General features: G+C 38.4%; 1 protein-coding gene across 1 annotated transcript in view; it reads right to left on the bottom strand.

Annotated features, from left to right (window-relative positions):
• Nucleotides 1-11,565, bottom strand: part of LOC107093735 (ras-associated and pleckstrin homology domains-containing protein 1-like) — a 57,126-nt gene that overhangs the window by 15,662 nt on the left and 29,899 nt on the right. Inside the window, exons 3-8 of the mRNA XM_015388963.1 lie at nt 5,032-5,151; nt 4,681-4,786; nt 4,176-4,370; nt 2,780-3,207; nt 2,274-2,360; nt 948-1,022 (exon numbers count right to left, since the gene is read on the bottom strand). Coding sequence (XP_015244449.1) covers nt 948-1,022; nt 2,274-2,360; nt 2,780-3,207; nt 4,176-4,370; nt 4,681-4,786; nt 5,032-5,151 — 1,011 coding nt within the window. The remainder of the gene's footprint in view (nt 1-947; nt 1,023-2,273; nt 2,361-2,779; nt 3,208-4,175; nt 4,371-4,680; nt 4,787-5,031; nt 5,152-11,565) is intronic.

The raw sequence follows: 11,565 nt of genomic DNA, 5'->3' as shown, positions 1-11,565 counted from the left end.
TTGAGTTGTATATAAATATTACATTTTTGTTTAAAATGAGAACTAGGTGACATTTTCTGCTATTTTTAATCACATGATTAAGGGAAGAAAAAGGCTCATCTTAAAAAATAATCAGCATTTGCCTAAAAGAAAACACTTAAAGGATAATTTCTGAACTAAATTTATACAAAAGTTGGTTTATTAGCCTGGGTGCTGCTCCACTGACAGGATTCTAAACTTCCAAACAACAGAAAGCAAATCAATAAGCGACGACATGCAGAGAAATATGGAAAAGAGCAAAAAAAAAACAGACACAAAAAATAAGGTTCATGCATCTAAATGATATACAATACAGATCAACTCATAGTGAATATAAACAATGAGGGAAAATCCATCTACTGGTCTTACTAGTATTTATTTCACGTTAAAATATGTAAAAGTAAAGATTTATGGAAGTTTTTCTACAGCAGACAAACTCTAAATATGAAACCTGGAAGGAAGCGTAACAGAGAAAGGAAAGGATGAACAAGAGGAGAGGAAGAACAAAAGGAAGGAAGGAGAGGAAAAAAATGGAGAAGACAGATTAGACTAGGGAGGGTGACAAAAGGATAGGAAGAGAGGAAGGACATAAGGAAGGAGGTAAGGTAGAAGCTGAAAAAGGGAGGACGTCATGATGGAAGAAAGAAAAAAAGGAACGGCTCAGTGAAAAATGGTGAGCAAAGAAATTAATTGGAAGAAAGACAGAACGAAAAGGAATGTCACAGAGAGAAGAAAAGGAAGGATATTTTGGACTTTCTTCCCACTTAAGCAGACTTTGATTGTACCAAAATCTTATTTCATCTTTTCTAAACTGTGTCGGAACCCAAGCAGATGGATTTCCCCCCAAAAAGCCATGCAGAGCAGAATCCAGGAACAGCACACAACCCCACAAACACGCACACCAATCATGGAGTGTATAAGGAAGTCACCTTGGTCAGGAGGTGAGAGGGCTTCCCAGCTATGCTTTTCAGAATGAGTGAGGTTTCTCGGTCCAGATAGGAATGCTTGGGTGAGGAAGAGCAGATAAACAGAAAGGGCAAAAGGAAAAGACAAAATATAGTGAGGTCAGTGTCAGATGATTCTCAGAGGCTTGTTAATTCCAGGTGTTTTGATCCTCGCTTTAAATAAAGCAGAGCAGAAAAGAGAGAAGAGTCCATGGGTAAAGCACTTTAAGCAGTCGTGGGTGTCATTAGCTGCAGCTGTGGGAACTGGAGCAATGATTATGTGAGAAGAAACGTGATTCAGTTCAGTTACCTTTAAAAATACTCTGATATTCTCATTATTATAAGCAAAACCTGCACAAAACTAAAATATCTTAACTATAGCTCTGCAAAGTGGGATACAAAAGTACAAAAAAGGCTCAGAGAGTTAAAAACTACATAGATAAAGAAGAAAACAATAAAAAAAAAACGTAAATACAAAATATACATCAGGCTTTTTATATAAGAGCTGCAAAAGGTGTTTGGAAAGTACAAAATATTGTCAAACTCCTAGACTGTTGCCCAACGTTCTGCAGTGTTTCCATTCATTATCACAACCCATTAAAGACCTTCTGGGACTCCATATGGACAGAAAACAAGCGATTTAATGTTGTTACATTATCAGACCCACAACCACAAACCTTTTAGTGTAATTTATTGTGATTTTATCTGATAAAAACAACACAGATTAGTGCAAAACCCTAAAGTGAAAGTAAAGTCATAGAAATTTGCAAAAATCTCATGCATAAAAGTCTGAAAAGTATATTCTAATTTGGATATGGGCCTGCTAGTAGCCTTTGCTATATGGTTAGACTACAAGCATCCTTAGTTCTATTACAAAAATAATTGTTTTGAATCATGGTCTAATCTGATAAAAAACACCTTTCTATACATTTTCGTTGCAACTCCTACTAATGTGTTAAAAAACATCTGCTTTTCTGCAAAATCTCTACAGGTTTCTTGCTTTAAACTTGTCCTCATCGCTGATGTTTCTGCTGTTTTTGATGCTATATCCTATTTCTTCCACTTCACAATTAAGCCCATCATAGTGTTCTTCTAATACAAAAAGTCCTAAAATACATTAAAGTGTGTGGTTGTAACCAGCATGTGAAGAGATGCGTTCTGCAGGACCGCCTGCATAAATCCAGTAAATGCATTTGAGTTCACTTTTTTTTTTAGTTAGAAACATTGTTGATAAAATAAGCATTCTTTGCTGTATAAATGAAAAAAAAAAAAAGCACTGCCTCTCATGCAAACTCAAACATGCAAACTTACAGTGGCCCGGTCCACCTCCCCCTCGCCTGAGGTGAAGTCAAGCTGCCGTCTGGCCGGACGACTGTTGGCCCGTCGCAGTTTGACATGCTGGGGGAAATTCGGAGGGTGCGGGCAGGCAGGTAGACGAGCAGGCCAACGATTAATAAAAGGATGCAAACACAAAAAAAGTGAACACATGCAGGAAGAAGAGGGAGCATGCAGGGTAACATGGTTGTTCTGACTGTTTTGGACGCCTCTTTTTCTCAAGCATCTAGAGGCTTGGAGGAAAGCATTGGGTGAGATTTGCAGTGTGTAAAGCAGGTGAAAAGCTTCTCAACCACACTGTGAGGGATTGGTTGCTTATGTGAGAGAAGTTGTGCATTAGAGTTAATAAAAGGAGCTCAGAAGAAGGAGTTGTCACCATTGCAATAGGAAATATTCCGGATTGCAGTGTATTTTAGGATGCACAACCCAATACAAACATGCAACTCAAACTGTTATGGTTGGTCTCTGCACACACATCCTACCTCTGTGCTGGTTTGGTTCTGGCCCTGCGAGCTCGGACTGCCCTGCTCCTCCGCTTCCACGCCCGCCGTCACTTTATCCGTGTCCAGGGAGTCCATGCTGGAAGCAGAGGCGCACGCCGAATTCACGCTTGATCGCTGCGACTTGGCCTCCTGCTCGCTGATCGTGCCCACCGACCCAGTCCTGCGGTGCTGCCCGCCGCCGGACGATCCGGACGACGGACGCCGCAGAGCTGCGGAGGAAACTGAAGATGAGGAAGACGATGACGAAGAAGAAGTCTGACGCGCAGCTTCGTCCATGCTGAGGGAGGCCTTTTCCAGCTGGGAGGTGATGTCGTCCAGGGAGATGTTGGAAGCACCGGGTCGAGAGTTAACGCTGCCGCCACGAACCGTGTTGGCTGGCGAGGCTCTGGCACTGCTGCTGGTACTTCCTGCAGGAGAGGTTTAAGAAAAAATAAAAAGAAATTCAGATAAAGAATAAATTAACAATTGTAAAATATAGAAACTTCTGTATCACAAACAGTAAATAGTGCTGTTTTTATAATTCCCTTTATTTATATTTTGATGTGTGGAAGATGCTCCAAAAGGAAGTTTAAAACAATTTTCTTTAAATTCTTAAATTAGAGAAGGAAGTTTTGTGTTTCTGTGGAAATAAAAAGCCAAATATATATATATATATATATATATACAGGGGCCAAAAGGGGCCAGTGTCCCTGTCCTGGCCCCTGATATTGGCGTGTACTGAAAGCAAAATGCAGTTAATGGTAAATAAAACAGGATATACCCTGGAATAAGTCCCTTGGACTAGTTCATTTTTCTATTTTTTGTTTTATTTGATTTATTATGTAAAAAATAAGTTGTTGCATATTTAGATTCAACCATATTTAGATAGAATCCCATTTTCTTTCTGCTACATCTGAAGATCTTCTTTGGTTCCCTTAATATATCAAATAAAGACCTTTTTTTCTGTTGTTTTTTTTAGTTGTCATGTTGTTTTGTCTCTCCATAAAAAAAGTAAAGACTGGTAAATATGGTCTAGAACGACCATATTAAAGTACATTTTTTCCTTCTTTGTTAACTCAACCAATTCAACATCCATGAGGCAGTTTTCATGCATGAAAGGAAAGGAGAAATGAAAGGAGGTTATTTTCTATTTTTCAAACTAAAGATGTATTTCTTAAGATTCTTTATAATCACAAAGATTGTGCCAGGGTGTAACAAATTTGCTTTACATCCTTTCATGTAACCTGTTTCTGTTTTACGGTCTGCTCTGTAGTCATGTTTTTCTCTTTTAGAGGAAAGTCAAAGAGTCTGAATAAAAACCTCTGTGTGATTCTATTCTGATCAGAATAACAAATACTACTATCCTGCTATTAGGGGATGCAATAATCTGGACTACCTCCACTGCTTCCTCCTCCACTGGTGCCAGTGTGCTTGGTGCTGGCACTGCGGCCCCCGGGGCCCCTCTGTCCTCCTTTGCTCTGGCTGCGGGATGTTGAGTTTGGCTTGGAGATGGTGCTGAGCTCCTGCTCGATGGAGCAGAGGTCAGCCATGAGAGCATCCAGGTCCACAGCGTCTCCCTGATTCAGAGCCTCTGCAGAAACATTTTACAGGGTATGAAGTCAGAAGAAGGTCAATGAAGGGACATAAATTAGAAAATAGCATTTCTCCAAGTTAATTCAAATAAGGAAACTCATTTACAGATAATTTTTTTAAAAACACAGATTTATACATTTCATGGTTTATTTTAACAACTAAAAACCTAAATTCAATTTAAAACTACCTACTTTTTTAATGAGAATGTTTTTCTATGACCTCCTGGCATATTGAGGTGTGCGTTTCTATTGGTCAGTTTGGATGGTAAATGGGCTGATTTTTGACACCTAAGACGACAGAAGCCTCACCGTTTATGTTGTAAACAGAGAAGCGGTAAGAGAAGTTGGCCATATTCGTCTCCTGCCTGAGGGGCGGTTTCTGCAGTGCTTTTTGTGGCCTGCCATCATCCAAACTCTATGTTGCAAACAAAGGCAAAAAAAACATTTTTTTTTTAAATCACTGTGAAATACAACCAAAAAGAAGGATCACAACAACCCTGACTGCAACACCCCATACTCCCTCTCACACACGCACAGACACAGAGCCCTGCTTATCTGCACAACGTAAAGGGAAGGGTTGCTAGGAAACAGAGACAGGATTAGCAGTGTTAAGGTTGCCATGGATACTGCCTCCTCCTTATTTCCCCACCGCCCGTCTACCTGTGTGAGCTTGTCTAGCTCGCCAAGCCAGGCCCCAAACATCTTGTCCAGGTCCTGGTCCTCCTTGTCGCTGTCCTCCTCTGCTCCATGGTCCAGCTCATCGTCCGACACCTGCTCCATCTACACGTCCCGGAAAGATGGGGAGGAATATTAGAAAGGATCCATCATCATATAAAAATATAACAAAATGTGAGGATTATAGAGAAGAGGAAGTATCCTATGATTTTAAAAGACACCAGAAAATTATATTGAATCGATGAGAAACTAAAGGCACCTAAGGGCAGAATAAGGACAAAATTATGTTAGCTCAGAGGGTTTGCAGCTGTTTTTAATAAAAGAGCTCCCCCAAGTGGAGAGAAAAGGTAGTTCTTTAGGATATCAATTGAAAATGCATGTATCTGAACCAGAAATCAGAAAAAAATATAGTAGAAATTGTAGAAATTACATAATATTTATAGGAGTTTATAATTTCAAAGATAAAGTATTATCATATCTTACAGACAGGCAAACTAAAAATATATAAAACTTAGATGAGAAAAAAAAAAGAATCAAACCCTACAACTATATATATATATATATATATATATATATATATATATATATATATATATATATATATATATATATATATATATTTTTAGAATGGATTAATAATAGTCTTAAAAATGTCCCATTAAAAATGTTATTGCCCATATATGGCCAATAACTTGGCATCTGGAGGAGTAGCATCTTAGATCTTTGTACATAAATAAATGCTTTTTTGATGTAAATAAAGTGAAAAAAGCAAAGAAGGAGGAGCAGTCAAACCAAATCAGAGATTTGATTTAAGCAGGGAGTTAATTAAACTATTGTTTATGAACATAAAGCTTATTGGGTGATCAAATAGTTATCTTTAAAGTGTCCACTGTTAGAAGGAAATATCTGCTGATGTCTGTTGATCTTTTTTACACAAAGAATCATTGGACTGGTGATTTGAACCATCCTTTAATCCATATTTCTGTAACATTAATTAGAAGTGACTTTTCAGGGCTGAATCTGTGAGAAAAGTGACTGCTGATGAATTGATTCAGCTTTGTGACACTTTATCCTGTTAACACAGATATGAAATGCTTAGACTTAAGGAGGAAAAAGCGAGACTAATATAATGTGCATAATAGACCATTCTGTTAAAAGTGGTCAATAACTCTCTGTGTTTATTATTGTGGGGAATAGCAGGCAGAAAACACCATAAAATCTTGTTAGGCTGCTGCTCCATTCAACATTTTCTACTGATTCCCTTTTTTTGTTTCTGCGTTTTATATTCTTTTTTTTCTCCTACTTGCTTTGATTCCATTTTATTTTCCTATGTTTTAATCATGTAAAGCACTTTGCATTGTCGTTGTACTGAATTGTGCTATATAAATAAATTTGCCTTGCTTTCCTCGACACACAAATCTGCACGGGGGAAGGAGAAGGTGATAGGAAGAGGGACCCCGCTTGGACATCTTGTGCAAAACATTACCAATTGTCACTCGTGCAATATTCTTCTCTCGCACTGCAATAACACATGCCGACTACTGTGCAGTCTGTAATTTTTTGACTTATTTATATGGTCAGTACATCTCTGCAGTGCATGTGCAATAATCCAAGTCAACTCTTCCCTTACCTCTCTACTGTGCAGATTATTTTCTATATCTAAAGGAGACATATTCCAGGACATTTCAACTTATTTTATGCTCTTTTATACTATAAAAACTCTTTTTTATATAGTCTGTTGTGTTTCTATCTTTAAAGGAATTTTGCTTTGACTCTTTGTACTCTATATAAGCTACTAGAATCAGAATTTCCCCGAAGGAGTAATCCCAAGTAATCTGACATATTTATCATAAAAGTGAGATGAAGAAAAGGTTTCTATTAATCAAATGTGACCTTAATTAGATGATTGGATTTTTCTTTTTGCCAATTTGCTCTTTGAAAAGAGAAAAATAAAGTCCTCTGTTGCAGGTAAACACTATATTGGGTTTAAAAAGAGACATCTGTGTTTAAAAAGAGGGGAATTCCTTGCTTCACAACTGATTTAATCAAATTAAAGGAAAGGAGATGAAGGGGAGAAAATGAACAAAAATCAGAGGGAAAAGAACAACTACCACAACAATGACAAAAAAAAAAGAAAGATCACGGCATTATCTTAATATAAATCATGAGAAAAGAAGTTAATCCAAAGCACAAGGTCGCTTTGTTCCAGACAAAGCATACATTAAGAGCCTCAAAAACAGATAAAACTTCAAAACAAAACCCGGAAGGTCACAGTCAGCATCCTTGAAGTATCTACTAATCTCAGTAAATTCAGATTACATGGCCATCTGAATGTTTCAGACGACTAAATAAAATAAATACAGTCCAGTAATTTCACTCCACAGCAGTCTGATGGTTTGTTCCTCAGTAATCCCATTGATGTTTTCAGCCTATGTCAGTACGTCCAGTTGTTTGAACCATGTAGTGTCAGTCACCAAACATGGATTAACCCCTCTGATGACCTTGATCTTTTGATCTGGCAAACGTTTTCTATGCTTTGATCCGATTCCTGAGTTTCTACAAGAAAAGCCATGTTGTTGGAAAGAGGTAAAAGCTTGGAAAACACGAGGCAAGAGCTGAAAAAGTGACCCAGTAACGCATTTCAGTGCTGGCGGACACCCAACAGCAGCAGAGGAACACTTGTTACAGTGTCCCATTACAGTGTCGATGATGGATAGCTTCCTGCTTTGGGCAGTGGGACTTGGCCCATCATCTCGCAGGAGAGGGAGGAGGAATCTGCATGCGCAACCTAAAAACAAACCCTGTGCACAAGAGCGTGTTTGAAATCACATCCGCGCTCTCACAAGCAAATGTGCGAAGCGCAACAGGAAGTGGCCTGGATGTGCAGAATTCCTCATTTCCCTCATGTCCCGCTCCGAGTCAGGAAACTCCAGCTGTCTCCTCGGTTTTCCGTGCTGCTCACTGCGGGTGGGAGGGATTTGCGGTGTGTGGGAAAAGTTGAAAATGAGGTCCAGACTCCTCCACCCTCACAGCCACCAACTGCATCATTTACCAAGGCGCTGTGGTTCGCTAGTTTTACCATTCAGTCATCATTATCCCTTGATTTGGCAACATGTGGCTCCAGCGTTACCCTCCAACACTTGTTTTAATGTAACTCCACATTTAACATTGAAAAAAATATTTTCTAGACTCAAATGTTCTATTCGTGTTAATAAAAATGACGAAATCCGAATTTTGATGCATGCACAAATGGATGGTTGGACCAATTAAGGGATGGGTGGTCAGGTGGAGGACAGGATGGATAAACAGCTGGATGGGAAATGACCAGTGCTATGATGCTACAAGGTAAGAGGTCCTCTCTGTGGTTTAATCTTATGATTTTAGAGTGTAAAGATAAAATATAAACATCAGAGGTAAAAAAAAAAAACTAAAGAAATCATCAGTGCATAAACAAAACATGAGAATGTCTCTTGCTCCGCCATCCTGATGGAATCGCCTTCAACCAGAGATCCTGCTGCAGCTTTAAGTGAATCACCACCTGCGGCCCTGCTTTTAAGCTTATGGACCATGACCTGGCCGAGATGCGGGTTAGGAGGGAGCCGCCGCATGTCAGTGTGTATAAGTGCATTAGCTTTATCACTATCAAATACCAACGCTGGCCTTTTCCCTGCTGATGCTGCTCTGTGGCCTTTCATCTTCTCTGAGCATGACGGACATTGATCTGGATGGGGCAGGGGTCTAAACTGGATGAGCAGAGGTCAAAGGATTTCTCCCAGATGACTCCCTCTTCCCAGCTTATGGTGTGAGAAAACTGAAGTGGTAGCTGCTGCTCTAAGAAAGTAACCAGAGATGGTGTAGATGCATCGATTAGGTCTTTACTGGGTTTATGCAACGTCTGACCTGCCTATTTTACCTTTCACAGATTTAGGGGGGTTTTTGTGTAAAAATTTCTTTGATTGTAGTATTTTTAAATACAACAGAGAAGATTGTATATTAAAGGTATAGTGGAGGATGTTCTTTTTCTGGGTGGCTCATCAAAATAAGTGGTCCTCCTAATTGTCAATCATTCTGGTGATATGTTTACGTCTTACGTGCTCGTCTCCATTTTCTCTTACCGGTGGTGAGTCTGACATAGTGGCAAAATTAAAAATTTTCTTTTGGAAAGTAAGCTTGTATGAGCGATGCAAACAGCGACTTTTAAACAGAGCGTGCACGAGGAGAAATGGGCTCGTGCACGCTCTCGCTCAAGTTTAATAGAGGGTTCCTTCTTGGGAGCGAGTAAAGGTGTGGTGCTTTTTTTTTTTTTTTTAAAGCAGAGAGGACAGGTCTCTTCAAAAATTCGCAAAAATCCACAACTATACCTTTAAGTCATCATCTGATTTTTAACAAAAAACAACAAATAAAGAGCATTAAAGTACATGATGTTGGTTGACATGTTAAGAAATTGCAAACTATTATTTATTTGTATTTTACCTGGAAGTGAAAAAACTGTCTGCTGCGGAAGAAGGACTAACTATGAGTAGGTGTCTGTTTACCATTTGGTCATGAGAGGAGCGAGGACGTAAGAGGATGAAAAATATAGGAAGAAATGTCCATCTTTAGCCTTTTAATTCAAAGAGTGACAAAGGATGAGAAAACAGAACCAAGACTTAAGCTGTGTAACAAGAGAAGCAGACACTTGTAATAAATCTGATGAAATGTTGTAAATAGTTGGATTTTTTTCTGTCAGCCAGCTCTCCCTTTGTGTATTGTGTATTTTTATCACCAGAGAAAGTAGGTTAATAAGTGATGGACTTCCTGAATTCTGGTCACATGACTGATCCTTCCTCAGGGCCACTCACACCAAACACAAAGCACAAAAAACTCTGATATCATATCAGGTAAGGCTGAAACAATTCATCAGATTAATAATAAATAATTGTGATTTAGTAAATAAGTGAGTTAGTAATCGATTAATCTTTGGGGAGTAGAGACTCTAAAACATGTATTTAGCAGTAATTATACCTAAATTGTAAAAAGAAATATGTAAAAATTTTGCATTTAAAATAAAATCATCTGCCAATATGCTCTATCCAGAACTCCTTAAGTGGAAAAGTTTTAGGTTCCCATGGTTTAATTTAGTAAAAAATCTTCTATAAGGAACCTTTGGTTATCTGATTATTAATTGATTAATTGAAAAAATAATTGACAGATTAATCGATCTGCTAAATAATCGTCAGCTGAATGTCAGGTCTAAGAATTTGGCTGATCATTATCAGCCTCTCTAAGCATGGATGAAATCTTCTTAAAAATAAATCTGAAACTTTGAAAAATCCTGTTTTTTCCACTTTAGGCGTCATCTCTGACAGGAAAATACATTTTTAGGATGAGCAGCAGTTTTTGTCTTGAAAAACAAAAAGAAAAAGCTAACCAAATCCCTTTACGAGTTGTTCGTTTAATTTCATTAGTGAAGGTTGAGGAATCTAGACATCTTATCACTTTACTTGGAATTTCACTTTATTTGGATTAAGTTTTTACATATGCATAGATATAGGTACAGATATATATACAGAAGAGCTATATGTGTATATATTTTATCTCTTTTTATTCATTTTTTTTTTATCTTTATTATATTGTATAGTTGGATGTGTGTTATATAAAACTGTAACTGGAGCGTGTAACAAAAGTAATTTCCCTCTGGGATTATTAAAGTCTTTCTGAATTATGATGCTTGCAAGCTTATTTATACTAATATCATCTCAGCAGTGGGAGGGATACCTCCCACCAGGTCAACCAGCAACCAACTGGTCCAAAAGTGTCTTTTTTTTCTTAAAAGCACCAACATCCTGTAGGATCCAAACTTTCTTTGTATTTGGATCTTTATTTTACCCCTTAAGGAGATGAAATCTAAAACCATCACAACTTTCACCTAAAGCTGTGCAGTTAATGCAGAATTGAATGAAATTCTGCTGCTCCGCCCATTTCCTCACTAACGTGGCACAACTTCAAATGCACAAGCACAACCCTGTACCCGCTCCCACACGTCGCTCATACAAGCTTACTTTCCAAAAGAAGATTTGCTCATTTTTCCACCATGTCAGACTCACCACTGGTACGTTAAAATGGGGACGAGCACGTAGGACGGCCTTATGTAAACAAATCACCAGAATGATTGACAGTTAGGAGGACCACTTATTTAGATGATCCACCCAGAAAAGAACATCCTCCGCTATACTTTTAAGGAGTAGGGCTTTAATGAATTTTGAATCGATTTCTTTACATTTTTCCAAAATCGATGTCTAGGGAATGAGATCGATTAGTTTTATAGTGACGCGCGTGACGTTCACATTCAAATGAGCAGGAAAGATCACTTAAAATACTTCAAGCCAGACAGCTGCAAATATAGCCAATAGGTTGACTGAAGACATTAACAAATGGGGGCTGACCAGCAAAAACCCTGTAGTCGTTACAGACAACGCTGCAAATATGGTTTGTGCAGTGGAGATAATGCAGCTCATGAATGTCTGCTGTGTCCCCGCC

This window comes from Cyprinodon variegatus, unplaced genomic scaffold (assembly GCF_000732505.1).
Source record: "Cyprinodon variegatus isolate N-32 unplaced genomic scaffold, C_variegatus-1.0 Scaffold443, whole genome shotgun sequence".
Lineage (NCBI taxonomy): Eukaryota > Metazoa > Chordata > Actinopteri > Cyprinodontiformes > Cyprinodontidae > Cyprinodon > Cyprinodon variegatus.
The sequence above is the reverse complement of the archived record's forward strand: the minus strand, read 5'-3'. Positions and strand labels throughout refer to the sequence as shown.